General features: G+C 41.7%; 2 protein-coding genes across 3 annotated transcripts in view; one reads left to right on the top strand and one right to left on the bottom strand.

Annotated features, from left to right (window-relative positions):
- Window positions 1-188: 188 nt before the first annotated feature.
- LOC109868352 (rho-related GTP-binding protein RhoF-like) lies at window positions 189-4,585 on the bottom strand. The gene is made up of 5 exons (XM_020457824.2): window positions 4,075-4,585; window positions 3,270-3,357; window positions 1,865-1,974; window positions 1,018-1,152; window positions 189-799 (listed from the first exon to the last, which is right to left on the bottom strand). Exons 1-5 carry the CDS (start codon window positions 4,207-4,209, stop codon window positions 635-637), a joined length of 633 nt encoding a protein of 210 aa, XP_020313413.1. The 5' UTR covers window positions 4,210-4,585; the 3' UTR covers window positions 189-634.
- Window positions 4,586-5,149: 564 nt separating this feature from the next.
- Window positions 5,150-27,952, top strand: part of setd1ba (SET domain containing 1B, histone lysine methyltransferase a) — a 27,126-nt gene continuing 4,323 nt past the window's right edge. The window contains exons 1-13 of one of the 2 annotated variants that reach the window (XM_020457827.2): window positions 5,150-8,217; window positions 8,657-8,773; window positions 10,993-11,147; window positions 11,441-11,539; window positions 11,949-12,219; window positions 14,863-14,972; window positions 18,550-19,683; window positions 23,739-24,482; window positions 24,938-25,108; window positions 25,234-25,518; window positions 25,687-25,762; window positions 25,862-26,293; window positions 26,416-27,792. In XM_020457827.2, coding sequence (XP_020313416.1) covers window positions 11,007-11,147; window positions 11,441-11,539; window positions 11,949-12,219; window positions 14,863-14,972; window positions 18,550-19,683; window positions 23,739-24,482; window positions 24,938-25,108; window positions 25,234-25,518; window positions 25,687-25,762; window positions 25,862-26,293; window positions 26,416-27,792 — 4,840 coding nt within the window. In that variant the 5' untranslated portion in view covers window positions 5,150-8,217; window positions 8,657-8,773; window positions 10,993-11,006. Of the gene's footprint in view, window positions 8,218-8,656; window positions 8,774-8,826; window positions 10,807-10,992; window positions 11,148-11,440; window positions 11,540-11,948; window positions 12,220-14,862; window positions 14,973-18,549; window positions 19,684-23,738; window positions 24,483-24,937; window positions 25,109-25,233; window positions 25,519-25,686; window positions 25,763-25,861; window positions 26,294-26,415; window positions 27,793-27,952 lie in introns of those variants that run through there. The other variant, XM_020457826.2, reaches the window with a different exon arrangement.

The raw sequence follows: 27,952 nt of genomic DNA, 5'->3' as shown, positions 1-27,952 counted from the left end.
CAACCATTTCCAGCCCTATTCATCCACTTTTGAGATTTGAATCTTTCTGGCAGTATAAGCACTACTTGGTATTGTTTATGGCCCTCTCATGACAAATAATTACTTTTGCTATGTCTATTCAGGCAGAAATCTACATTTTGATATTACATTTAACTGGTTAAAAATAAACTAATATATCACAGACCAGCAATGGGTACAACAAATTATTTATAAAAGTAAAAATAGCAATTCAGTCACTGATAAAAAAAGGATATTTGACTCAATTCTATGGTACACAATCTCAATCTACTTTATCATATTCCCACTTATACTTTGGCCTAACGTGGAGACAAAACCACTCTGGAATCCCAGGATAGACCTTGCGCCCACAGAACTAGCAGGATTACCATCTCGACCCTAGCAGACATTAGTTCAGTGTTGAATATCATTGTCCAGATTCCAAGGGCATGAGTTGGCTGGGGATGGTGTCTCCAGACAGGCTCTTGATGAAATTGAATTAAGTTGACCCAGGATGTGGCAAGCAGTTGTTTATAATAGACAAGCAGCAGATGGTGTAGATTTGACATGTAAGACCAGGGGACAGGGTGTCCTGTTGTGTCAATTGACTTCAAGCCTCTGTCCTTTCACTAAGAGGTCACAGGACGACACAATGCCTCTTCCTTGTACGGTGTTTTGCTCTGCGGCAGGATGCCAGGGCTTTTTTAGTGGCCTCTCTGAAAATGTCCTCCACGTTTTCACGATATTTGGCTGAACACTCCAGATAAAGCTCAGCACTCATGTGCCGCCTGGTCTCCTCACCCTGTGAAACCAAACAAAGAGTATTCATTGGAAGACAGGGGAGTACTGGATCAGAATTGGAAACTGACACACAGGGCAAATCAGGTGGACTAGGATCAAACATTTGAGAAGCAATTGAAGGCCATCATCCATAATTCAAATGAAATGGTTAAAGTCAAAGCTGCACACCTTAAGTTATGTGTATAAACCCTTTCATCAGGAGGACAGGTTGATCCTCACCTGTGTGTAAGTAATGGGAGCCTGGTCCATGGCTTTGAGCCTTCTGGTACATTCCTTATCCTTTCTCAGGTCAGTCTTACAGCCAATCAGAATGACAGGAACATCGCGACAGAAGTGGTTCACTTCCGGGTACCACTGTGTGAGTCAGCAGATCACAAAAGTTAAAATAGGGGTCAGAGGTCAAGGTAGGAAGGAAGGTGGTCAAAATACCACATTGGGATTGCAAAAAACACTCCATAGACAGGTTGTTTGGTTTGGCTCTACGCCCATTGCGTCACACACCCAGGTATCGGTTCTACAAATAGGTGTGTTTTCTTTTGTGTTTACCACCCCCCTCCCTTGCTGTAGTGTTTTACACGTACGTCTCACTCTGACTGCATTCCCCATGTCTTTATCACACTGTTTGCATTCATGGCTCTGTATTGACATTTCCCTGTTCATTGAGGGAGGCTTCCAGCACAGTCCCAGTTTGTGCTGTGGTTGATTCACATGTAGCGAGGGGAGTCAAAAGAAAGTACACCACTATATCAAAGTCAATCATTTACAATCATTCATCAAACTAAATTCATACCTAGACATGACGTCTAACCACTGATAAGAGGTGAACTCACACAATCCTTTTCCACCTCTCTGTAGTGACTAATGTTGGTTTTGTTTACCAAACCACACTCAGTTAATGTTAGGTTCATTATGCACTGTACTGGGATCCTAGCAAAACACACCGGCCTGTCCAATTCACTCTGTGGTGAGCTGCATTAGCGTTGGATATTGTTGGGCAGAATATGAATGTCATTGGCTGTCACTGCATAATGGAATATCGTTGATGATTCATGGTCAGTGAGCTTACTTTGATTAAGACATTTTCAAAACTGGTGGGGTTGGTTACGTCATAACAGACTAACACCAGGTTGGCATTCTGATAGGAGAGTGGCCTCAAACGATCGTAGTCATCTTGGCCTGAAAAAGGTACACAGAAATATCAAGTGTTTGATGACATTTTTTAAAGAAAATAGAGACAATGGCAAACAAGGATCTGATCCATTGGGCTTAACCTTGCAGTCCAAGAATGAAAAATAATGGCACATTCATAAAATAACAATGTTAAAAGTATGTCAAATTAAAATGTTCCACTTTTAGCTAAAAAAAGAAACTCTAGTATGGAACAAGTTGATACAGAACCATGCTGGGGGTGAGTTATAAAACCACATCCTGGCTTCAACTTCCATTTCCTGTAAAATAAAGTGGCTGGTGCAGGGGTGATGACTCACAGTAAACAATGTGCTGGGACGTGATACTATGTTCCAGGAACAACCTAAGTAGATCATTCTGCCACTTATTAGTCAATACGTGTCATGTGCATATCTAGAGGGGAGTTGAATATCCATTATTGATAGAGAACAAGTATAAAGTCATTTCTGAAACTAATTTCTCAGGAAGCCAAGTATCCTACGAGTCTGGATAAAAACCCAAAATCCATAACAAGGAGCTGAAAGACTAGAAATCAAGTTTGACATGATCCTAATCAAATAAAAAACTTTTCAACAGAGTAAGGCATTATTTTGAAACTACTTTGCAAGTAAGTAACAATAAAACAAAGATTTTCAAATCAATGTCTAGCCATTTCAGCTGATAATCTGAGGTTTCGTTGACAATGTCTAGTTAAAAGTTTCAAAGACCAGTCAGATGACAAACACAGATAGAAACAGCATTTCTGTCTATAGATGAGCCTAGGCCACATCCTGTCACAACAGCTTTCTACAAAACGGCTGCTTATCAGTGCTGCAGGAGGGCAAGGTGTAAATGCTCAGTGAGATGTCGTGTCATACTCATAGTTTACCAAAAATGTTTCATTAACTACAAAGTCAGACAGTATTCTACAATAATCCATTATGACATTTCAACACAACACCTTGTTCGGGAAAAATGAGCCAATCAGAGAAAGGCATTAGACATGTTCAGTGCTCGTCCTAGTCCAATGTTAGTTTTTACTGCTAACGGGTGGCTATATTAGTTTCTAATTGAAACCCTTTCAGAATCTCTGTTTTGAACCCATTGTTTTGAATGCATTGACGTCTGACACAATTCTATCCTTCTCTAGCTTTATGTTCCACCTAGCTGATCAAAGATCTGCTATCAGAATACCTCTGCTCAAACGGGACAGGCAAGGTGACTCCACATTCACACCCTGCATATCTGCCCACGTGCAGAAACGTAACACTCTTGTAGATATATAGATACTTAATAATACTTACCAGCTGTGTCATAGAGGTTGAGTCTAATCTCTTTCCCTCCATACTTGACTGTGGTGACATATTTCTCAAACACAGACGGGGCATACTTCTGTTAAACAGAAATGACAAAGGGAGAAAGAAATTCCGTATTTCAAATCTTTTGCATATCCTCCATGGGATAATATTAAAGCACATAATTGAGACATAATAGAACCAAAACTGGATACAGTGCCATAGAACACTACATGTATTCAAAATCTGTCTAGGACAATACCCTAATTATGTAACAACATTATCTTTGGAGATGGAAGCCTATATTTAGAATAGTGTTATTTTTCTGTTCTCAAATACCATGATTTTGTTAAGGAGTGTTAATGCAGTGTAAAATGAATAGATTTGCCTTCATGATTTGAAAGGTTCATGTTTATGCTGGACCTTTGTCATTACACACACTTCAGTCTGAACTTGTATAATGAACTTAACATAAATCTGCTGACCAAAATTAAATAATGGAGATGTCAATAGAATAATTGTTTTATTTGTATTAAGACATTTTAGTAAGATGAAATATTTAAACAATGTACTTTTATATTAATTTCATGATAGAGAAGTGGAGATAATCATTAGGCTACTCATAACATTTTGGTTTCACAGCCAACCTCTTGAGTTTGGCTTGGTGATGACACCGTCAACAGGGCACAAATGAATCATGACTGCATAATTCAATATATTTTTAAAGGGTGATTATCTTAATCTAAACAATAAAATTCAAACACATTTACCTTCTTATACTCTTATATTTAAAGAGATGCCATGCTGTCCTTACCTCTGGAAAGTCTCCTTTAGCATAGACCATTAGAAGGGATGTTTTCCCACAACCCCCATCACCCACAATAACAATTTTGAGCTCTTCTCCCTTCTTAGCGGTGCCATTGCTTGTCATAGTACCTTTCTGTGTCATATCTCTTCTGTACGGTCCAACAGGTCGCCGTCAGACAGAAGTCAGGGTAATGTCAGTTCCTCCAAACTGAGTCTAAACACATGTCAGTGTTGCACGATAAGTTAATTTAAAGAAACAGAGCTTGGCTAAGTGAGAAGAATAAGTGAGTAAAAACGGGAAAGGAAGAAACAAAGTTCAGGCTCATCTTAACCAGGTCTTTCCCTCTGCTCTGCTCACCACTTCTTGTTCCTGTCCAAACACTTCTCACCCACATCAATTTGTTCACCGGAAGAGTCTCTGTGGTAAGAGCTGTCATGCAATAGTCAACAGCAGTGCTCTCTCACCTTCCCGCTCTGTAGTCATCTGGCCTGTCCCTTAACATCACTAGGTGGGGCTGAGGCTCACACAGAGGCATTGTCTATATTTTAAAAGGTGTATTGAGTGTGCTTCAGCAAAGTTCTGAGTAGTTCACTCTCCTCTGTGCCCTCCTCCTCCCTCTCAGAGAAGAAATCAATAATGATCAGTGGCATCTGAGATGTATTGGTGCTATGTGATATAGAGGGCTATTATTGCAAGGACTCTGATGAAGAGTGGGGTTAGATGGGGTCAGGGATCACACAGGCCTAGTAACCTTTAACTTGATCTGTGCCACCTTGAAATCTGGAGCTCTCTTACTTTACTTAGAGTTAGGGATATAACCACTATGGATGAAAAGGCTATTCTATGTCATCCTGTGTGCCTTCACTGGGCCTCTGAAATTATACTGGAAATGTGACCACTAAACCACAATAAATGTAAGTTGGCAGTTTAGTACTAAAGATACTTTTTTCTTAGTGTAAAGATGCAATTTTCTTTAAGAAATCATCATCTCTGAGATGTCTTCTTCATTTTGACAGATGTCAGTATTTTAAACCACCAACAATTTCAAAAGTGCAAAGACAACACAAGACAGACATCTTATTGATTTAGATTTATTTACAATTCAAAATTATATTTTTTAAACAATTTCTTACAAAAGTAACATGATATTTTGATTAACATTTTATAAGATAAAGTACATTTGAAAGACCATTGGGTAAACTGTTAAACATTTTTTTTAATGTTTAAATGCATACTTTTATGTAACTCTTTTCAACCTAGTGCTTCATTGCCACCTACAGGAATGCCACCAAAAGGGATATTTCATTTTGGCTTCTGACATGCAGTATGTGTGTGAAAAACAATAAGGAGAGATATATTTGGTTTAGATAGCATAGTTTGTGGCAAAATAAATAGACCCAAAGAAAAATAAAGGCAATTTCAATATACACACAATATCTACATTTGTATCAGTGGATTTTGTCATGTTTTTCTAATCTAAATTGTGGGATTTATGTGAAGTGATATGTTATATGAATAATAACGTTGGCTATATTCTGTTATTATTGCACCAATAACAGTTAATCAATTTCTCTTAAGATTTATTTCAGCCCTTTGGAGAACAGGCAGCTGCCCTTTTGAAGGGCTAGGCCTATAAACACTCCTATGCTCTCAAGCGGTCATGGAGCAGGGAAAAGACTATTCAGAAAAGAGAGTGAACGCATATGAATAATGTAGGCCCTATGTTTAAACACATGCATAAACATTCAAAAACCGCATTAAATTGGAGTAAAATATAGTTTTGACTAGCGGTACTAAAATGGCCGCTCTCTCTCTTCTGTCCATTTCGTACTGTGCGCAAATGGTGACGCTGGAGTCGAGGCCAAACTCGAGGAAATCTTGACAGACTCCACATAATGTATTCGCCTCCAACACTATCCAAATCAAAACGATCCATGGGATTCATTTGGATTTGGATAGTGTTGTAGGCGAATACATTTTTTAAGCAGCATTTGTGTTTAAATCTTACGATTCTATCTTTATTTTCCTGTGACATAGGCCTACTGAATTAACACACTTTATGAGCTAAAATACCATCGTGCACGCAACATAAATCAACCGGAGTAGCCCAATTTGATCATTGTAAAACCCTCCTCCCTATAATCGATTATATTTCTGTGGGACTGCAATCCAGATTAGAATGGTCAAAATGTGATTCGAAAAATGTACGTGTTGAATGTATAGTCTATGTTAAACGTTTATAACGGTAAATATACATTTTGTAACTTTTAACAGTGTTTAGTCATTTGGCAAATTATCTAAATTACCATGGGTCTATTTATTTTGAAGACAATTTTATTTTGTCTATAGGCTCCAGGCGATGAATGCTGGTTGAATACATTTAAATGTGTTATTCTAAATGAAATGCAAAAAAATGGTGCAGTAACCTGTGTCCAGCTCTCCAAATACATTCCAAAACATTTTATACAACTATCGAATGCAACATTATCCCCCAAATATATAAACATGAATTGAGTTATGCTATCATTTGAACTATTAACAGGTTGCCATAAAGGCCTAAATAGATAGCCATCTTGCCTGCATTGAACAGCTTGACGTGCAACGGTCCGAGTATTAGGCTCTGTATTTACGAATGTGCAAAGAGAAATAGTGTAGCCTACTGTACTGCGAGCAGTCGTTGGTCTTCTGCACAAGAGGCCCATTCCCTTCCCCCCCTGGGTGTGCTTTTGTGTTCCTTCTGTGCTTACGTAATGCTAACATTGCACAAAACAGCTGTCCGGTTTTGCCATACAAAAAAACGTTACTATGATTCAGTCGGATTTTTAATAGAGATCTGCCGGTCAGAGAAAGACATTTAGCCAACAATAATTTATTTTTTACATTTTACCTTCTACTCTAGTTGCTTCTATAATAGTAAAAAACACGCCCTGCAATAATTTGAGCACTGAGGAACGAATGGAATGGTCTGCATGGTTATATTCTATATGTTATATTCTCTACGAGAAAGGCCCATCAATTGCTGGTATCTGGTATGCCCAAAGCATAAATTTTGTTTTCAGAGGGTGTAAACACGTCGTTGGATGGCTGGTTTAGGCTAGTTTAGCCTCGTGACCTTATGGTTCGAAGATCCTTTTAACCTTGGCCAATTACGCAGCAATTGTGCATTGGGTATTGAACCCTTCCTGGAAAACCCAGCTCCTCTACAGTTGACTCTAAAACAGTTCCGAAATGTAGACTATGTTCTCTGTTTTTGACAGTGAGGTTATTCAACCGCTGTGTTGATCAAGAGACTAAGATTGATCAGCATTATGCATGGCATAGACTACTGTACGCATAGCAACTGTAGCCAGACGAGCACACCTGGAGACCCTTACTCAGGAAAACAACCTCACCACACACACACACACACACAGCTTTGTTCCTATTGTTCTGCTTTACCTATAGGATGGATTACATCTTGCTTGTCTGACATGTAACATCTTCTGAGTAGCTGATCAACACCTCGAAATACAACATCGAACCATTATCTTGAAGGGGAAATAGAGAGAGCACGAAGAAGTCTGAAATCCCCTTTGAGTATCCTGAACGAAATACAGCACTATGTTCGAAATCGTTTCTTCTGACCTTATATGGCTGTGTGGGTGCAGTGCTCTCAGACGCGTGGCAACCGGCCAGATTCTCAGATTACTGTCGTTCGCCAAAACCGGTTTAGATCTACCAGCAACTAGACTGAATGTGCCATGTTTCTCCGCTCTGTCGTTTGAATTCTGCTGTAGCCTACACTCTTTTACACACAGATACACACACACCCGTTGAAGTCATATTTCTTGCGCACCACTGATATGCTACATTTCCAGTGAGCAAACAGAGACCTGTGTGGGAGACTCAGTTATTTTTTGCGACTGACTATTTCGCCCAGCAATGGCGCAGCAACATAACCAGCACATAGTGATCTCGTTTGTCTGTGAAGAAGCCATTTTGAAATTGAGAACAGAACAGCAGAGAGAAGCCATTAAACAACAGTACATATAAAAAGGTCGTTTTTGGACAAGTGGGAGCAATGAGATGTCTACAAGATTAATGACCCCTTAAAGCATTTCAGTGCTCCCAATAAGACATCTTTCTATTGGATTACATGTTTAATTAACTGTAAGTGTATGATTAGTATTTAATTCCAACAATATAATTTCACTTATTTCAATATAATACTTGTTAAGATAAACTTGGATAAATACATCCTTGGTGAACCTGCTTCTTAAAACAATCAACTTTCCCATTATTGTTGTTTAGAACTATAGCCTATGCTTTGAGACAGCTCAAAATCCATTACCTTTAAAATGACAAGATTTCCATGGCACTATGTTATGTCGTGTAGCTTCACTTTTAACATCTTCAAATTCGAGGGTGAGGGATTTGACTGCAATTCTGTCTTCAGGAAGAGAGAGGGGAGTTGGTTTGCATACTGCTCTCACTGATGCTGATGGAAGATTTTCAGCATTTGTTATTCGTTGGTCAAATGGCAGTGAAGACTAAGTTAAAAGCTTCAAGTGAAATAGTTTTGGGCTAATTGTTTTCTTCCTTTTTTTAGGTGTTGCATCCCCACCCTTCCCTTAAGCCAATATTAGAGGATCCGAAGATGGGATTGAAAACGTTCCATTTCCCCCTGCATTTAGGCCTGATAAATGTATTTCATCACAATGTTAAGGTAAATATTTTCATTGGTTTCATTTTTCATCTGCTTCCTGTTGGATTCAGTATCTATGTGCTTAGCCTTCGGGGATACTAATAAGTAGGATTGAGTCTGGAATTCTACAGAAATAAAAATATGCCCTTGAAACAAGGTCAGGTAAATGTTACCCTCACATTCGTTCTGTCTAATGTCCCCCCAAAAATGTAGGCCTATAGCCTTCTCCTTACTATGAACCTTTATCATTTCACACATTTAGTGCATGAGCCATCATTTGAAGGAAGAATACTTACTGACTTTCAGGGCATTAAAGGTATCTGTTGTGTAACTAGATGCTGTAGCCTACCATGTGAAAGATGAGAAGCAACCACTCTTTAATGTAGAAAAAGGGGGTTAGCTGAGAACAAACAGCCAACTTCCAGATTCAGCATTTTTGAGAAAGGCCATTTGCTCTCTGGCCTGTTTTGTGCTGACAGAGCAGCAAATATACTTAGCCTCTGATGGATATAGTTAAAACAGCATGCAAATTAATGTATTGAAGAGAGGTGGCAATTCTACTGACACCATTACTCATAAATGATCAATGTATGATAGAAGTCAATGAATAAACAGAATTGTGATATTTTAATAACAGTAACTGTACATTTCCTACATTTAAAAATGTACAAAAGTTAATAAAATGTCATTTACAAATGCTATCATACATGGCCATTTACAGTGAAAAATGCCATTACAATGTCATTATACTTTTTCTCTTCATAGCAATTACAAGCTGTTTATTCACTATTTTTTACTTTAGAATCACAAATACTTTTATGGGTGTGCCATGACCTAGTTAGGACAAAGATGGATTCCAAGCAGAGGAGAAAAAAAGGTTAAAAATGTCAAAGGGATAACATCCAGTATTTTATCTTCCTTCTTCTCAATCCTGTCAATGAGGAATCATTGTAATTTATCATAGTCCATAAAGAGATGAGGAAATCAAGTATAAGATCCCTTTTGGAACAAAGGAAACCCATATTGGCCATTGAGTCCCATTTCAGGAAAATGGCTGCTGAGCGCGCGCTCAGCCCCCTCTCTGCTCACTGTTAAAGGATTCCTCAGCCGTGCCTCTAATAGCAGAAGCTAAAATGGAGCTTCGCTCTGATTGGCCAGTGGAACTGCTACTGTTAACCAGCCAATTGCCCAAGCACTGCAAAATATCATGCAATGGATGGTACATCTCCTTAGCATACTTAACACAAAAGCTCAAAAGGACAATTGAACAGATTAATAATGCAAAACGTGTCGGCTGAGATAAATGGTTACTTTAAAATCTCCCCATATTTGGCTTTTGGATATTATAAGGGTATTACAGACTAAGTGCATAGGTTATAATGTAGTCCTAGTCTGCAGTCGCAAACTGTTTTTGAGTAATGTTTTATTTACGTAATATATTGTAAACAGACCCAACCGTTTTCATGAGAAGCACCATTAACACAGCTCTAGGGTCAGGTTTTAAAATTAATTTGTCTAACCTTTTCAAGCAGGAATTAAAACGTAATACTGACCCTAGATCTGTGCTTAGACAGAACTTGCGTCTGCCTTCTATGTCCATCTTGTTTCCCGTATGAGTAAATGTAGGCGGTAGATTCAACACTTATTACATGCCCAATGTGCGAGCTATAGTTACTATACAATTACTTTTAATATTTGCATTAAAATGAATACATATCTTGATTTATTAGTGTGATTTTGTGTTTAAAATTGTCCCATAATATTCCAAAATATACGCATACGTAAAGAACCTGGAATCGAAAGTGCGAATGGTATGAGGGAAGGGAAGCTCAATAGTGGTGTATTGTGGGAGAGACCGAAACCCCAGACTGGAGGCACAATATGTGTTGGCTCGCAAAAAGGAGGCAGTATCCTTTAAATCATGTAGTGTAATCAGTGGGAGGTAAACGATCTCGCCGTTTGATTATTAAAATATCGTTCGATCGGATAAATCATGTCCAAGCCAGGGGAAAGAAACAGGCTAAACGAAGACCATGGCAGAAAGCAGAGTTCAAGTAAGCCTGCTCTTTTTTTTCTTTCCTCTGTAATGTCTGTTTCGGTTACTGGGATACTCTTCTGACCCCCATTTTCTTCCTCAGTATTTGAAAATTCAAGCATCTACTACTGTAGGCTATCGCTACAATGTAACGAGTGTTCGTGCGTGAGTCTGTTGCTCTCATCTTCTTGAAATTTCTACACAGGTTTGGCGAACGGCATGGACAACCACCATCCCGTTTGCAGTTCGGGAGAGAAACGAAGTCACCATTGGAGATGTTTCAAGTTGATTATTGACCCAGCGTTGAAAAAGGGATCGCACAAACTGTATCGTTACGATGGAACTTCATTTAACATGCCCGTAAGTGTTACATCCGTATTAGAAAAGAGAAACCCCTTCACTACATTGTTGCATAGTGTTCGCCTCAAAGATTGACACAATGTACATTGTTAGTGGGCAGGACACGTTACTTTCTGCACCTGACACAGTGCATCAAAAGTGTCACTATCCCGGCGCTACAAACGCAGTCAAGGGTTTATGTAAAACAAAAGAAAAATCCAATCAACTTGATTGATCGGCAATCGGCCTGTTATAACACTCCTGCTTGTCAGAACTTTGAATGGTTAGGCTACATTTTATCATTCATTCTACAGAACCCTGGGATGCCACCCGTCGATATCGTCCGAGACCCAAGAATCGGTCGTCTCTGGACAAAGTACAAGGAGACCGATCTGCCGGTTCCAAAGTTTAAGGTAGGCTAATGAGTTAAACACTAAGATCTTAAACGAATGTGCAATGATTTAGACATTTTCGGTCTGTTACAGGTATGCAGACACACCCCCTCGCTGATGTTGATTGTGTCATGTTTTTTTTATTTAGGATGTAGCGCGCCAGGCAGGCAACACATGCTACTGTCCCTTTATAGAATACACATGTTGTAGCCTATGTCAACACCATTCTATAGTGGTTATTATTTTTATTTTTTTAAATGTGAACTGCAGCTGTCCTAAAAGGATGATATTTAATCAGATATACATGCATTTTATTTTTGTTTGTAACATTGAAGCCTGTAACTCAGGTTTCAATGGCTAATGGATACATATGCTGTAGCCTAAATAAATGTAACATTCATAATGTAATGCAACTATTTTATTTCTCCAGATTGACGAATGTTACATCGGCCGTGTTCCACCCAAGGAGGTGACATTTGCCAGGCTGAATGATAACATCAGAGAAGGTTTTTTGACTGACATGTGCAAGAAATTTGGAGACATAGAAGAGGTGGAAATTCTCTACAATCCGAAGAACAAAAAGCATTTAGGAATAGCTAAAGTTATTTTTGGAACTGTAAAAGCAGCCAAGGATGCTGTCCAGACTCTACACAACACGTCTGTCATGGGCAACATCATCCACGTGGAGCTGGATCCTAAAGGTAAGCAATCTTTGCATGGGCTAAATATATGAGAGTATTTATAAATAATGTGCAATTAATTCTGTTGTAGGAACTACATTTACACATATGTGATAACATGATCCTTTATTTATAAGGTGTCACTAATTAAACTTTTGGAGGAGAACATTTAGTCACGTGTATACATTTACTCTGGTTGCTTGGTTACCAGAGTAATTGCATCTCAATGTCAGTACGATTTACATGGGATTCAGCCCACGAGCATCAAAACGGTGTACAAACTGCAGAACGGTCTTTTTTAGACTAGAATACAAATACAAATGAAACACTGTTAGGCCTATATTGGTTTGGACTTGTTTGTTTTATTTATATCTGATTATTGCAGTAATCATTGAATTAGTTATACTTGTAGTTTGTTTCTTTCTGTGCACAGGGATGGCCTATAATCAAACAATTAGGCTTGAAATATGTTAAACTATAGCCAAAATATAGTTGCTTAATTTCAGCCTATAATTAAACAATATTTTACCGGTTCATGCTAGCTGCATTTTACGATCTTAATATCTTTGGCTGTAGCCATTAATATTGGTAATGTATCTTATTTAAAGTTGACACATCAAGAACCTGCAACAGTTTCATTCTCTTAAAGAGACAGTGGTTCCTCTCATGTCAGCAGAAGGTACTCAGTGATGCATTTGGTTTATAGGCCTACTGGTAGCCTATATAGAAAGGCTGGAGATCATGCATAAGATCTTAGGCCTACTGAGTACTGTCAATTTGTTATTATATTTTCACCTGCCAGCGGGCATATATCCCTGAAATTGATTTTTCAACTAGGCTAATGATCTCCATGTGTAGCTGCTGATTTAAAACGTCCATGAAATGTCACGAGAAAATGTCTTGTTATAAATCATGCAGAAACTCCTCCAAACCATAATTTTCTGTTTTATAAAATAAATTGAATAATAATGCCTTCAGAAAGTATTCATACCCCTTGATTTATTCCACATTTGGTTGTGTTTCAGCCTGAATTCATGTTGGATGAAAAAATATATAATTCTCATCCATCTACACACAATACCCCATAATGACAAAGTGAAAACATGTTTTTTGAAATGTTTGCAAATCTATCTCATTTACATAAACATTCATACACCTGAGTCAGTAGAAGCACCTTTGGTAGCAATGTGTGTCTTTCTGGGTAAGTCTCTTAAGAGCTTTCCACACCTGGATTGTGCAACATTTGTCCATTTTTGCTTTTCAAAACTCTTCAAGCTCTCTCAAATTGGTTGTTGATCATTGCCAGACAACCATTTTCAGGCCCTGCCATGCATTTTCGAGTAGATTTAAGTCAAATGTTATTCGGACACTCATGAACATTCACTGTGTTCTTGGTAAGCAACTCCAGTACAGATTTAGCCTTGTGTTTTAGGTTATTGTCCTGCTGAAAGGTGAATTCTTCTTCCAGTGTGTGGTGGAAAGCAGACTGAACCAGGTTTTCACACTAGGATTTTGCTTGTGCTTAGTGGCATTATTTTTTTTTTATCCTGAAAAACTCCCCCTTCATTAAAGATTACAAGCATACCCATAACATGATGCAGCCACCACTATGCTTGAACATATGGAGAATGGTACATAGTAATGTGTTGTATTGGATTTGCCCCAACATCATTTTGTACTCAGGACAAAAAGTGTATTGCTTTGCCACATTTGTTGCAGTATTTCTTTAGTGCTAAAGCAAACAGGATGCATTGTTTGGAATATTTGTATTCTGTAGAGGCTTCCTTCTTTACTCTGTCAATTAGGTTAGTATTGTGGAGTAACTCAAATGTTGTTGATCCATCTTCAGTTTTCTCCTATCACAACCATTAAACAATGTTTTAAAGTCACCATTGGCCTCATTGTGAAATCCCTGAGAGGTTTCCTTCCACTCTGGCAACTGAGTTAAGAAGGGCACTTGTTTTCTTGTTGTGACTGGTTGTATTGATAAACCATCCAAAGTGTAATAATTCAATTCAACATGCTCAAAGGGATATTCAATGTCTATTTTTTTTATTTGTACCCATCTACCAATAGGTGCCATTCTTTGAGAGGCATTGGAAAACCTCCCTGTTTTTTGTGGTTGAATCTGTGTTTGAAATTCACTGCAGGACTGTGGGACCTTACAATTATCTGTATGTGTGGAATACAGAGCTTGAAGTAGACATTCAAAACTCATGTTAAACACTGTTATTGCACATAGAATCCATGCAACATATTACTTTAATTGTTAGGCATATTTTTACTCCTGAATTGTATGCTTTCCATAACAAAGGGGTTGAATACTTATTGACTCAAGACATTTCAGCTTTTCATATTTTATTTTTTGGAAAAATTTCAAGCAACATAATTCCACTATAACATTATGGGGATTTTGGGTAGGCCAGTGACAACTCAATTGAATCCATGTTAAATTCAAAATGTGGAAATAAGTCAAGGGGTGTAAAGGCACTATATATCACATATTATTGCATATACATTATTTTGTATTTATTGCTGTGCATGATGTTCTTTTTACTCACCTCCTAAGGCGTCAACTAAAGGGTAACTGAGAAATATAATTTTCTATTTCAGTATGGTGCCACCAAACCTTTATTGTACCATATCTTAACCTTATCCATTCAGGAGAGAATCGCCTTCGATACTTCCAGCTACTTCTGAATGGCACCTTCACCCCTCGGACACTTCCGGTGGGAGGAGAAGTGTCCCCTCGTAGCCTGGCAGAGGCTCTTCTGGTAAGACCACCCTTTTTGTGTTGATGTTTAGCAGCACTTATGTTGTATTTGAGAAAATGTGCACGTGTTCCATAACAGGCTCAACATTGAACATTCTATTTGATGTACCCTTTGTAGCAGTGCCCACTGATAGACAAGGCCCTAGTCCCTTGAATTGATTGTAAAGTTCTGAGCATAATCCTGAGTCTCCCAACTTTCAAGGAAAACTCCAACCAAAAATTATCTTTTGGTGTTTGTCAATTGTTGACTTAGTTTTCAAGATATGTACTTTTCAAAATGCAGAAATCCTCCCTGTATGTTCCATTGTCAATATATACTGCAGAATAGCCAGTGTATCTCACCTGAAATGTATTTCAGTTGAAGGCCTAGTTAAGTAATTACTGTCAGTAGTTTTTCCAGCTTCAAAGGTTTGTTTGGTGAATCATTTTGCTCTATGCCTGACTCATTTACCCTTTTCAGACAGATGTGGTTTATTACATCTAATAAAGAATATATATATAGAGAGAGATATGGATATATAGCAATGTTTATATAACCTCCTTTCATACAGCCCCTTTACCATGTTCTTGCAAATTGTAACTTGCAAATTGTGATGGGTGGGATGTGTTGTAAAACTATGGGGGCTGTTAGCATTTCAAATTAGGGAGGTGTTACATTTTATTTGACCTTTATTTAACTCAGCAAGTCCGTTAAGAACAAATTCTTATTTTCAATGACAGCATAGGAAGAGTGGGTTAACTGCCTTGTTCAGGGGCAGAATGACAGATTTTTACCTTGTCAGCTCGGGGATTCGATCTTGCAACGTTTCGGTTTCTAGTCCAATGCTCTAACCACTAGGCTACCTGCCGACATGTTAATGAATTTACCTACAAAAAAGCACAGAACCATTTACACAGACACAATACCTGTATTTTGGTTACATGGTCTGTGAAAATGCAGGAATCATGTCTAGGTCTTTAGGTGGCTTTTCATTTGCTATGTTGTTTTTACCCCCTACCCCTTTCAGATCTAACAAAGCATGTAAAAAGAAGTAGGCATGGTAAATTAGTGGGATTTTGGTCTGTGTATGAAAGGGATAATTGTTACTGCCCTGTACTCAAGTGAGTCCCAGTGAACCCCTAGCCAATCTAAGCTGACACCCTTATCTCTAATCTCTATCAGTGCAGCAGGTGGTAAAATGGGGCCCAGGAAGAAATGTTGTCAAGAACGTCTGCCTGCCTGCAGAGAAAAGGGGCTGCCTGTACTTTGAGCCGTAGCCCTACTGCCCAGCTGCTCCTGCAAGCACTGCTAGGCTGTTTTTAGCTGTTTTAATTCATACATATTGGGAAGTGTTGCAAAAACATCTTTAGATATAACTGTTGGCCTGTTAAGTGAAATCATAACTCTGGTGCTGATAATCTGATGTTATATACAGTCAGGCCCGAAGTTATTGGCACCCTTGATTAGCAATTATAAATAATACAAATACTGAGCTGTATTGCATGCAATATTTACAACAAATATTTTATTTTAATGGGAGTCAAAATCAATGGCACCTCTGTTTTTCAATACCTCACCATGTGCGGATAATGACACTGAGCCTTTAAAATATATATATAGATAATATTATTTTTTAGTTTGGAGAACACACTGGGTGGGATCTTGGACCATTCCTCTGTACAGAATCTTTCCAGATCCTTGATATCCTTTGTCTGCGCTTATGGCAGGGACGTCATTTCAGCTAAACCTAGGGTATGGCAAAGTGACGGGGGGATTCAACCCGCTAATACTGCTAAACTGCATTTGTATTATTAGAATGATTTAGTAGCCTATTCTACATTGTTGGTGTTGAGCTAGGGTATGGCGACTGCCATAACCAATTTACGCCCCTGGCTTATGGACTGTCCTCTTCCATTCAAAACACAGGTTTTCAATGGGGTTCAAGCCGAAGACTGAGATAGCTATTGCAAAATGTAGATTTTTTTGTGGATTTTAATGTGTGCTTGGTTATTGTCTTGCTGGAAGATCCACTTGTGGCCAAGTTTCAGCCTCATGGTAGAGGAAACCAGTTTGTTTTTTTGCTAAAATGCCTTAGTATTGGATAAAGTTCATGATGCTGTTGACCTTAACAAGGGCCCCAGGACCAGTGGAAGCAAAATGTCTCCTTAAGATCAAATATCCACCACCATATTTTACAGTAGGTATGGGGTTCTTTACTTCATATGCATTTTTCTTGTGACGCCAAACCTACCACTGGTGTGCGTGGCCAAAGAGCTCTATTTTCACGTCATCCAATAAATGTAAAAGCCTGGAGATTGCTAAACGGGATAGACACGTGGATTTAAACCTGTGCAATGTTCAGATTTCATGGACGTGGATCTCTATGGCCACACAAACCATGTTTTTATGCAAATAAATAATTGTAAAAAATAATAATGATCTGTAATGGAAACAGGTGATTTCCGATTAATTGTTTGTTTGACATGGGATCCCTTTGTGTCTGTAAAATTTGTTATGCGAGAAATGGCAGTGCCTTTATGCGCAAATATTTCAATAATAACCATCATATCGAGGTAAACTTGGAGTCACGCGATGATATGGTGTGTGTGGTCTTCCCACTACGACTCGAGAAACCAAGCAGGATAATAGACTACAGATAAAATGTAAGTTATGATGAACTTCACAGGGTGGTGAAAGTGCATGTTGATGAGCTTGATGCTCCTTTCCAATAAATATCTAGGGTCATATTCTGATGACATGATGCTTCACTGCCATTTGATAAATACAAATATTCTTGCTCTTATCCATAATAATCTCATGCAGACAAGCCTACCCTCACCGTGTCTGCTAGTTCTTGGCTAGAGCACCCTTGCCAAGACCAGACAATAGTTATTTAATGCAACAGTTTTTGTTAAACTAGTTGAAATTTGTTGACATGCGATGGAAACACATTGACCTTTTTTTTTTTTTCAGTACATGAAAACGTAACTGAAAAAATGACATTTTCTGTGCACTACGTCGTCACCACAAAAAAAAAAAGTTTTTATCCGCAAGTCAGTTGTGTGGAAACACACCACTGGTGGGTAAATGCATACATTTTCTTTATGCAGATTTGAGAATATTTGCATGCAAATATGTCGCCCATTGGATGGAAACCTAGCTACAGAGGGCAGTCCATACGCGCAGACTTAAGGATATCAAGGATCTAGAATGGATTATGTGTGGAGGAATGGTATAAGATCCCTGTGTTCTCCAATCTCATTAAACCTTTTTATAAAAAGGCTGTGGCATTATCCTTGCGAGGTGAGATATTCAAAACAGGGGTGCCAATACTTTTGACCTGACTTTTTGAGAAAAATATGTATTGCTTGTTAAAATATATTTCTCTGAGCAATTGTATTAGTATAAAATAATATAATTACCCAATTTTCTTTTTAGCATACTGCACAATAAAGCTCAGTATTTGTATTTATACAGTTCTTTTTTTGCTCCTCTTTATCAAGGGTGTTAATAATTTAATTAATTTGACCCGACTGTGTTTCATCACTGCCTTCTGTGAGTGGATTTCCTAAGCAGATTTTGTTGTGTCCCTCCCCAGGCCTGTGAACCCTTGCGCCGGCTCTCTGAGAGCAGCTCATCTGCTGCAGTGGGAGGCACAGTGACCCCCAGCGGCACCGGCACCAACACCACCCCACTGTCCCAGGACACGGCTTACTCTAGCCTAAGGCAAGACACGCCGCAGTCCCAGGGCACCCCTCATACCCCTCGCCAGACCAGCACCCCCTTCTCTCAGGACTCCAGCTATTCCAGCAGACAGGGTACCCCAGCCTACCAGTCTAGCCGGGCCGAAGGCTCCGGAAGCTACAAGTCTCGCAGACACGAGAGCAAGTTCCAGGATGCCTACAACCGGAGACCGGAGAGGCGCTACGTCCATGGCGCTGGGGGATCGGGATCCTCCTCATCCTCCTCCTCTTACCGAGGAAATTTTGAACAGTCTGCCTTTAAGCAGCACCAACCTGCCCCACCTGAACCCCCTCCCTCTGCCTCATCCTTTGCCCACACACCACCTCCCCCTACCAGTGCCAGCTTTAAGTCAGCCTTCTCCCCCTACCAGCAGGCCCCCATGCCCCCGGCGTTCCCCCCCTCAGAACCTCCGATCCACCAGCCCGTCCAGCGGGAAGCGGAGTATCGGAGACCCCCCCAGCCCCCCATGGCCCCTGCCACTGACTTCATGCCAGTCAAAGATAAGCCAGGTACTCCACCCATTCCAGAACCCCCACCTGAACCCAAGGCCCACCCCAGCACCCCCCTTGCCCGGAAACCAGAGCCCTGCCCACCTTCTCCCGGCACCCCGACGCTGGAGTCAGAGCGAAATAGCCTGGACTCCCGTATCGAGATGCTGCTCAAGGAGAAAAGGACAAAGCTTCCCTTCCTTCCTGGAGGCGACTCATCAGACACTGAGGTGCGTATGGAGGGGAGCCCCATCTCCTCCTCTTCCTCTCAGCTGTCACCCATCCCTCCTTATGGGGGCACCCACACCTCTCGGCCCTCTAGCACAGGCCTGGAGGATGTCAGCCCTACGCCCCTGCCTGACTCCGATGATGAGGAGCCCATCCCTGGAACAGGCTTGCTCCTCGAGAGGGTCATCTCCCCAGACCATCTCCATGGGATGAACACCAGTGACCCGAAGGATGGTCGCCTCGGAAACCACACACCCACAGACAAATTGGAGGTAAGAACGAGCAGTATCATCCTAACTTGGATAGATGCACTGTTTTTAGAAAGTTAGGGATGAGAAGGGGGAATAGAGGGTCCATTCCATACATGACATGTTATTTGCCAGAGTAGTAGTTTTGCTATGGAGATGTCTGCTTGCAGCCTGATCTATTTGGCAGTTATAGGGGGGGCACAGGAAGTAAACATAGGCCTGCACTTTGTCTTGTTTCATTCTTGTGCTACCAGAGGAAATGGTTTATACTGGTTTCACAGCAAACAGTGACTGTTATTATATGGGTTTCTTCCAAACTTGGTATGCTGTGAAGTTATCAACAACATACTGTGATACAGAACGTTTGAGTAGTTTGTTTTTCTCCTGCCGTCAGAACTCTCAAAGAAATACACTTCACACACTCTTCATGTACTCTGACAATCTGTTTCCATGGTCTTTCTGTTTGTTTGGCTGTGTGTTTTAAAAAGCACGTATTAATCATTTTGCAAAAAAAATGCAAAGCTCCTACAGTTGCTAGTTAATTCTCTACATAGCACAATTGAACATTGCAGCCAGCCTTCTAAAGTGTGGACATGTATCAGGGAAACATCAAACAAAGGCTTTAAAACCTGGTCCCAGAGCAATTTGACAGGAAAAGTAAGTGGCAGTACAGTAGCGGTACAATTTTATGGCCTAACAGGGTACCTCTATCGGTTCAACTAGTCTTTGATAGTTAAAGAAAAACACTTTAGGAAGTAATTATTCTCTTGATGAGTACACAGTTATTTTCCTCATGTTTGATACTCACCGTTTGTAACTAGCTTGTGCCCTGGTAGTAGTAGACCCACACCAAGTGATGTGACTGGGAAAGAGAAACCGGACTCCTGCTGTTGGGGAATAGAAAGCACTTTCACTTCCTCTTTTTAAAGCTCATGGGACACATCGTCAGGGGAGAGGAGTAGCCTACAGGGCCCGCTGGCCATTGGCCCCATTCAACACTCATCACTTACTGCTTCTGTTGAGCCTGACATTCAGGATTGGCCACATAGCCCTGTATGTTTCATGTTATCACAAAGAAAACATTTCAATAATATGACTAGTTTGGCACACACACACCACTCCCCAGGCTTTTTAAGTCTTTGTGAGTTTGTTTGTTTCATGAATCATGATTTCATTGCCACCCAGATATGGTTTGTTTAACAATGATGGCTATTATTAATGGGTTGGGGGAAACATTTTGTCATTTTATTCATGCTTGTGTACAGAATCCATTTAAGTTACTAGGGTGATTTCTGTGTTTTTGTGCATGGCATTTTTCACAAAAAATCACTACTTTAATGTCTCACAGAATGGACAAGCAAAATGTAAATGAAACTTTTGATTTGTGCGTCAATAGTAGCCCTTGGGGGAGTGTATACCCCAAAAAGTGGCCTTGTAAATATTGATATGTTGGCGAAATAAAGCAATTAAGAAGTGCGTTATGGATGTTACGTGAAATGGACAAGCGTTTTGGGGAGACTGAACATATTAGCAAAGGTCGGAGTTGGTAAGTCATAGGTCAAACAGAACAGATGGCAATGAAAACAATACCATAGCGGCTCAGAATAAGTTAGAGGAAAAACAAAAAGAAATGGAGGAACTTATTCGACAAAGATCAAGTGTAATATATTATAATAATAAAGCATACTGGATGGGAAATAGGGAAAAATTCAATAAAAAAAAAATATATATTAAATTTTCTTCGTAAAAATGCTACCAAAAATAATTGACTAAAACTTCTTACAAATGACGGGGTCACTTGTGATTCACCAAATTATATTTTGAAAGAGGAAGCAAAGTACTTAAAGCATATGTTTTTGTTTGTTGCCTCCATCTATTAATAATGTAATATTAACAGCCATACAGAAATACTCATGTGAACGTGAAATTACAGAGGAGGAACTTCTTGATGCAATTTAAAGCCTTTAAGTCCAGTAAAACTCCAGGGCTGGATGGCCTACCAGTTGAGGTATACCAAACCTCTTTTGATATACTCAGAGGACTGTTATTAGCATGTTTTAACCACTCCTATAAAAATGGTAGATTGGGAGGCCTTCAGTGTTGTGCTGCAAAATGTATAGCGCATAGGTATTGTTGGACATTATTAATTCTAATCAGACAGGTTTTTTACATGGAGAAAATATAAGGCAAGTACTGTAAACAATAGAACACTATGAAAAATCTGGGAAACCAGCCCTGCTATTCATAGCAGACTTTGAAAAGTATTTTGATAAAGTACGACTGGAGTTTCTATATAAATGTCTGGAACATTTCAATTTTGGAGAATCTCTTGTAAAATGGGTTAAAGTTATGTATAGTAACCCTAGGTGTAAAATAGTAAATAATGGCTACTTCTCAGAAAATGTTAAACTGTCAAGAGGAGTAAACCAAGGTTGTCCACTATCAGCATATCTATTTATTATAGCCATGAAAATGTTAGCTATTAAAATCAGATCCAACAATAATATCAAGGAATTAGAAATACAGGGCTGTCATTGTACGCTGATGATTCATGTTCTTTTAAATCCACAATTTGGATCCCTCCACAGCCTCATAGAGGATATAGATACTTTTTCGAACCTCTCTGGATTTCAACCAAATTATGATAAGTGTATTACGTATTGAATCACTAAACAATTCTACTTTTACTTTACCATGTAGTTTACCAATAAAAGGGTATGATTGTGATGTGGATGTACTCGGTATACATATCCCAAAATAAATAAATCTCACTCCAGTAATTTTTTATTCTTTTAAATAGAAAGTTAGAAAAAGTAGATAAGATCTTGCTACCATGGAATACCTTTTTATATTTGTGGAAAAATCACCCTGATTAACCCTTTAGTCATATCCCAGTTTATCTACTTGCTTATGTACTTGCCTACACCTAGCGAACATTTGTTTAAATTATATGAGAAAAAAAGATTCCATTTGATTTGGAAGGGCAAGCTAGACAAAATTAAACGGGCCTATTTATATAATGAATATGAATTCGGAGGGCAGAAATGATGAAATATTAAAGCATTAGACCTCTCACTAAAGGCTTCAGTCATGCAAAAGTTATCCAAACGGGTTCTCTAGCAAATTAGTAAAACTGTCTCCCCCTATGTTCACGAAAGGCCTTTTTCCCTTGATTCAGATTACAACCTCTCACTTTCAGTTATTTTAAAAGGAAATCATCTCTCAAATATCATTATTTTTAAAACGAGCCATAGAAAGTTGGTTGCAATTTCAATTTAATCTACCAGAAAAGACAGAGCAAGTAATATTGTGGTCAAACTCAAATATACTAATTGATAAAATAAAAAAAAATGCTAACATTTCTAAAAACCTGTTTTTGCTTTGTCGTTGTGGGGTATTGTGTGTAGAATGGGGGTGGGGGGGCACTATTTAATCAATTTTAGAATAAGGCTGTAACGTAACAAAATGTGGAAAAAGAAAAGGTGTCTGAATACTTTCTGAATGCACTGTAATAATGGGTGGCCACCTGATGAATGACATAGGCCTAATTGGGCCTCAACCCCATTGAACACCTTTGGGATGAATTGGAATGCTGACTGCGAGCCAGGCCTAATCGCCCAATTTCAGTGCCCGACCTCACTAATGCTCTTGTGGCTGAATGGAAGCAAGTCCCCGCAGCAATGTTCCAACATCAAGTGGAAAGTCTTCCCAGAAGAGTGGAGGCTGTTGTGGCAGCAAAGGGGGGATCAACTCCATATTAATGCAGATGATTTTTGGAATGAGATGTTCGACTAGCAGGTGTCCATATACTTTTGGTAATGTGGTGTATCTGCAATGTTGTAGACGATAACCATCTGATAAAGTGTTTGTTAAGCTGCATTTGAAGTGGCATGTGATTTGCATCCACTGCTTGGTAAACAAAGATATTTCTGATGTCAAACTGCGCAGGAAACTGGTCTGTAGGGATGAGTAGAGAAGCTGGGACCTGTGCTCATTGTGTGGAGGCTTTCTATTTGACTCTATCAGGTCATGTACTGTGTAGAGATGTCCTGACACCTTGTCCTTTCCCTCTCCCACAGAGCCATCAGTCTTCTGGGGAAGACATGGAGATCTCGGATGAGGACGACATGCCAGGCACGCCCACGCACAGTGGCGACTGTGCCAAAGGCATCGTGGTCCACTCTGCTGTGTCCCCCATGCAGTCTATGCCCCTCCCACCCCCCGGCTTCCACCCTCTACCCCCTCAAGCGGGCTTCGGTCTTCCACACCACCTCTCTGCCGTCCCGGGCCCTCACCTGGCACCTGGAGTGCCCCACCCCATGCTGCCTCACCTCTACCCCCATGGCATGGTGCCCATGATGCAGATGGAGCTGATGAGCTGCCTGCCTCAATGGGGCAGTGTTCACATGTCCTTCCAGATGCAGACCCAAATGCTGAGTCGCATGGCCCAGACCCGGGGGCCCTACCCCTACCCACACTTCATGAACACAGGAGGGACGGCTTCAGCTGGGTCAGCAGCCATGCAGTTTGGGGGTCCCTACCTACCCTTGTCCATGAGTAGCACCCCAGCTGCCAGTGCAGGGGGCCACGGGCAGCAACCTTGGCCCCATCCTAGCATTCCCAAGTTCAACCCTGCTGTTCCTCCACCAGGCTACGAGGCTAAGAAGGAGGATCCTCACAAGGCCACTGTGGAAGGGGTGCTGCTGGTCATCGTCAAGGAGCTGAAGGCCATCATGAAGAGGGACCTCAACCGTAAGATGGTGGAGGTGGTGGCCTTTAGGGCCTTTGACGAGTGGTGGGATAAGAAAGAACACTCAGCCAAGGTGAGTCATACTTCAAATCCAGCTCCTGTCTAGTCTCACTTCAGTCTCGCGTGAACATTCAATTCTGAGATTATGTGGAATTTTTTATTATTATATATTTTATTTAACTACGCCCTGGCCTGTCATTGTTGGTTTAGCTCAAATATATATCCCTCAGTCTTTTTGTGGCCATTGTTGCTTGGATACAAAATGAATGTTTTTAGGAAAGCCTCATTTAGAACTCCTGGAATGTTTTGTATCAGAAAAGCTCAACTAACCTCATATTTTTGCGAAGTCGAGGTTATGAGTGAGAATTTATTTGAATGCGTTGAAATGATGGACTTTGCTATTTCACAAACTCTAGCTACCATTTAATTGTAATGACATGACTATTCAAGCCAGGTATTCTCCTGCGTTAACTAGCCAGATAGCAAACAGGCTTTCATGTCAGTACCATGTTGTTGTTCGTCCCCCAGGCGTCCCTGACCCCGGTGAAGGCTGGCGAGGAGGAGAAGGAGAAGCCCAAGCCCAAAGAGACCATGGGCTCCAGTCTACTGGAGAACTGGAACAAGGGAGAAGGCCTAGGCTATGAGGGTATGGGCCTGGGCATCGGCCTCCGAGGAGCCATCCGCCTGCCCTCCTTCAAGGTACCACCAGCCACTTTTAGGATTGATTAAGAATATGTCTAAAGGGCTCTGGTGCTTTGTAAAATCGTTCAACAATTGTATTTGTCAGAGATGATTAATGTGTGTGTGTGTGTGTGTGTCTTCAGGTGAAGAGGAAGGACCCTCCTGATGCCACCTCCACCGGGGACACTAAGCGAGCGCGACCCTCCACGCCTGTGGACGATGAGCTGGAGGACATAGCGGAACTTCCAGAAGACGGGTCCAGGATGGACGAGGACAGTGCGGCATTACGGAGGCGACATGCGCGGCCGCTGGAGCTGGACAGTGAGGGCGAGGAGGAAGAAGAGACTTCTGGGAAAGAGGAGTCTCTGTCCGATAGGGAGGAGGAGCCTGACGAGACAGAGGCTTCTGAGAGGTTGTCATCGGGCAAGGTGAGCTGTCAATCAAATGACCACATGTCCTAGAATGGTAGATGAACTGTTGACCATCACAATCTTCAACAGGTGCTTCAGCTCATTGGGAGAAGGCAACCTGAGGCATCATACTGAAGACCAATGTTTTTAATAAAAGCTTTTAACCTCTGTGATTGGACCTTTCAGGAGAGTGGAGAGGATGAGGAAGAAGATGAGGCGGCCTCAACCAGTGATGGTGAATCATCGGAGTCGTCGGATGAGGGTAAATCCACGCTTATGTCAATGACCATAGTTATTTGGTACTGTGTGTAAACTCTGCCTCTGTAACTTGTCCTATTCTCTCTCCTCCTCGCTCCCACAGACGTTGCCAGTTCAGCATCCTCGAAAGTTGTCTCTGACTCCTCTGCGAGTGGGGACTCCTCTGACTATGATTCCAGTTCAGAGGAGGAGGCAGAAGAAGAGGAGGAGGAAGAGGAGGAGGAGGAGGCGGCAGTAGACGTGGAGAGTCTACCGGATAAAGACGAGGACCGGGTTCGGACATCTTCGTCCTCATCCTCCTCTTCATCTTCCTCATCTGAGGAGGAGGTGGAGCCCAAGGCGCCCAGCACGCCCTTAGGTCCTCCCCCAGAGGATGAGCCCTCCGAGCTGGCTGGTTTAGAGGAAGACCAGAGGCCTAGGGAGGGGCTGAAGCTCAAGCCCAACCACAGATCCCTCAGCGAGGTCACAGGAGCAGCGGAGCCTGGCCAGACCAGCCTGGAGGACCTCAGGCCCCGTTCACCCAAAGGAGTCCCAGGTCTTAACCCTCTCCTGTTACCTAACCACACAAGCTTTGTGTTTCAGATGTCATTTCAGATGTTACACTCTGCATATTGCTTTTAACTGATAGATTGTCATGACATGTTGGTTGTCTTTCAGCTGAGGAGTCGGACCTTGACCTGGAAGTCACCATCCCTGTATTGAAGACAGAGCCCCAGGATGATGTTACTAACCTGCGGCCGCCCACCCCGACGGGCTCCCTGGCTGACAGCGACCAGGACTCTCGACCCAAGGCCCACACAGAGGACAAGGATCTGCCCTGTACGCCAGGTAGAGGGGCTTCCACATCCCTGGACCCCGACGCAGTCCTCCTTAGATCCCTAGTAGTCCCACCTATGCACCTCCCCCTCCCACCTTCCCCAGCCATGGGAGGCCACTCCCTCCTGCTACCGCCTCCCAGCCCCATGCCGGACCTCCCCCTCCCCTTTAGGGCCAGGCTGTCCACAGACGAGGATGTGCCCCGCACCCCTGGCAGGGACCTGATGGACCGGGCAAGGGGCCTGGGCAAGTCCCAGAACAGCACCGAGAACGTGCCCGTCACACCTGGCAGCGATGCCCCTCTGACTGGCAGCAGCCTGGTCAGCCTCAGCTCCCCCCACATATCCGGCAGCCCCTTCTCCTACCCTGCCCAGTCCCCCGTCCTGAGTGCAGGTATCCCCCGAACCCCCGGCAGAGATTTGACCTTTACCCCTGTCTTCCCAGACCCCACAGCCCTGGCTGCTGGCCTTCCCATCCACCGGAAAGCCTCTTCAGAAAGTCCACTGTTCAAGGAGCCTCCACTCAGCACCTTGGCCAACCAGACCTTGCCCCCCGTCTCCCTCCAGGGACAGGCCTTAACCAGCGTGCCAAAAGACCTGACTGCTGTCCCGGCCTTAGACCTCCCAGTGCCCCCGGACATAACCCCGCCTAAGAGGAAGCCTGGGCGACCCAAGAGTAAAAAGGCTGCAGCTCTGGCAGCTCTGGCAGCACTGACTTCTCCTAAGACTGAGCCTATGGAGCTCTCAGCGACTCTCACCTCCATGCCCCCCTCTTTGCCTCACGATGCCCAGCTCCGAGAACTCTCTGCAGACACGGCTGCTGCAGACACTCTTCCTGGAATCCCCGGCTACGTTGGGCTAGACTCCTCCACAGTGGGCCTGGACTTCCGGGAAGGGGAGCCAGAGCCGCATACGGTTCTGCCCCTTGACGACCGGTTCCTCCCCTATGAAGAAGAGGAGCGCGTGCAGAAGCCTGCCCGTAAGGTGCGGCGAGGGTGGGAAGAGCTGCTGCTGGCTAGCCACTCCCCCGCGTTCACGCCGCCGCGGCCCCACCTCGCTCCACGCTCTGAGTTTGAGGAGATGACCATCCTGTACGACATCTGGAACGACGGCATCGATGAGGAGGACATCCGGCACCTGCAGGTCACCTACGACAAGATGCTGCAGCAGGACAATGGCAACGACTGGCTCAACGACACACTGTGGGTCCAGCACCCTCATATCCTTTACTACTCTCCGTTGACAATATTACTGCCCATTTATTGCTAGTACATTTATATTTGCCTTTAACTGTATAGCAATGATAGGGCCCTCTGCTGCCTCTCTACTCAAATACAAACAAGTTAGTCTGTTTTTGTCCTAATGTGTTGTTCCGTTAT

The sequence above is a fragment of the Oncorhynchus kisutch genome, linkage group LG23 (assembly GCF_002021735.2).
Source record: "Oncorhynchus kisutch isolate 150728-3 linkage group LG23, Okis_V2, whole genome shotgun sequence".
NCBI lineage: Eukaryota > Metazoa > Chordata > Actinopteri > Salmoniformes > Salmonidae > Oncorhynchus > Oncorhynchus kisutch.
The sequence above is the reverse complement of the archived record's forward strand: the minus strand, read 5'-3'. Positions and strand labels throughout refer to the sequence as shown.

What these genes read in the sequence shown, in the direction of transcription:
- LOC109868352 (XM_020457824.2), bottom strand. Translation starts at nt 4,209, where the DNA reads ATGACACAGAAAGGTACTATGACAAGCAATGGCACCGCTAAGAAGGGA. An exon ending in CTAAAGGAGACTTTCCAGAG is followed by an intron (nt 3,358 to 4,074) that starts GTAAGGACAGCA and finishes TCTGTTTAACAG; the next exon opens with AAGTATGCCCCGTCTGTGTT. An exon ending in TTGAAAATGTCTTAATCAAA is followed by an intron (nt 1,153 to 1,864) that starts GTAAGCTCACTG and finishes TGACTCACACAG; the next exon opens with TGGTACCCGGAAGTGAACCA.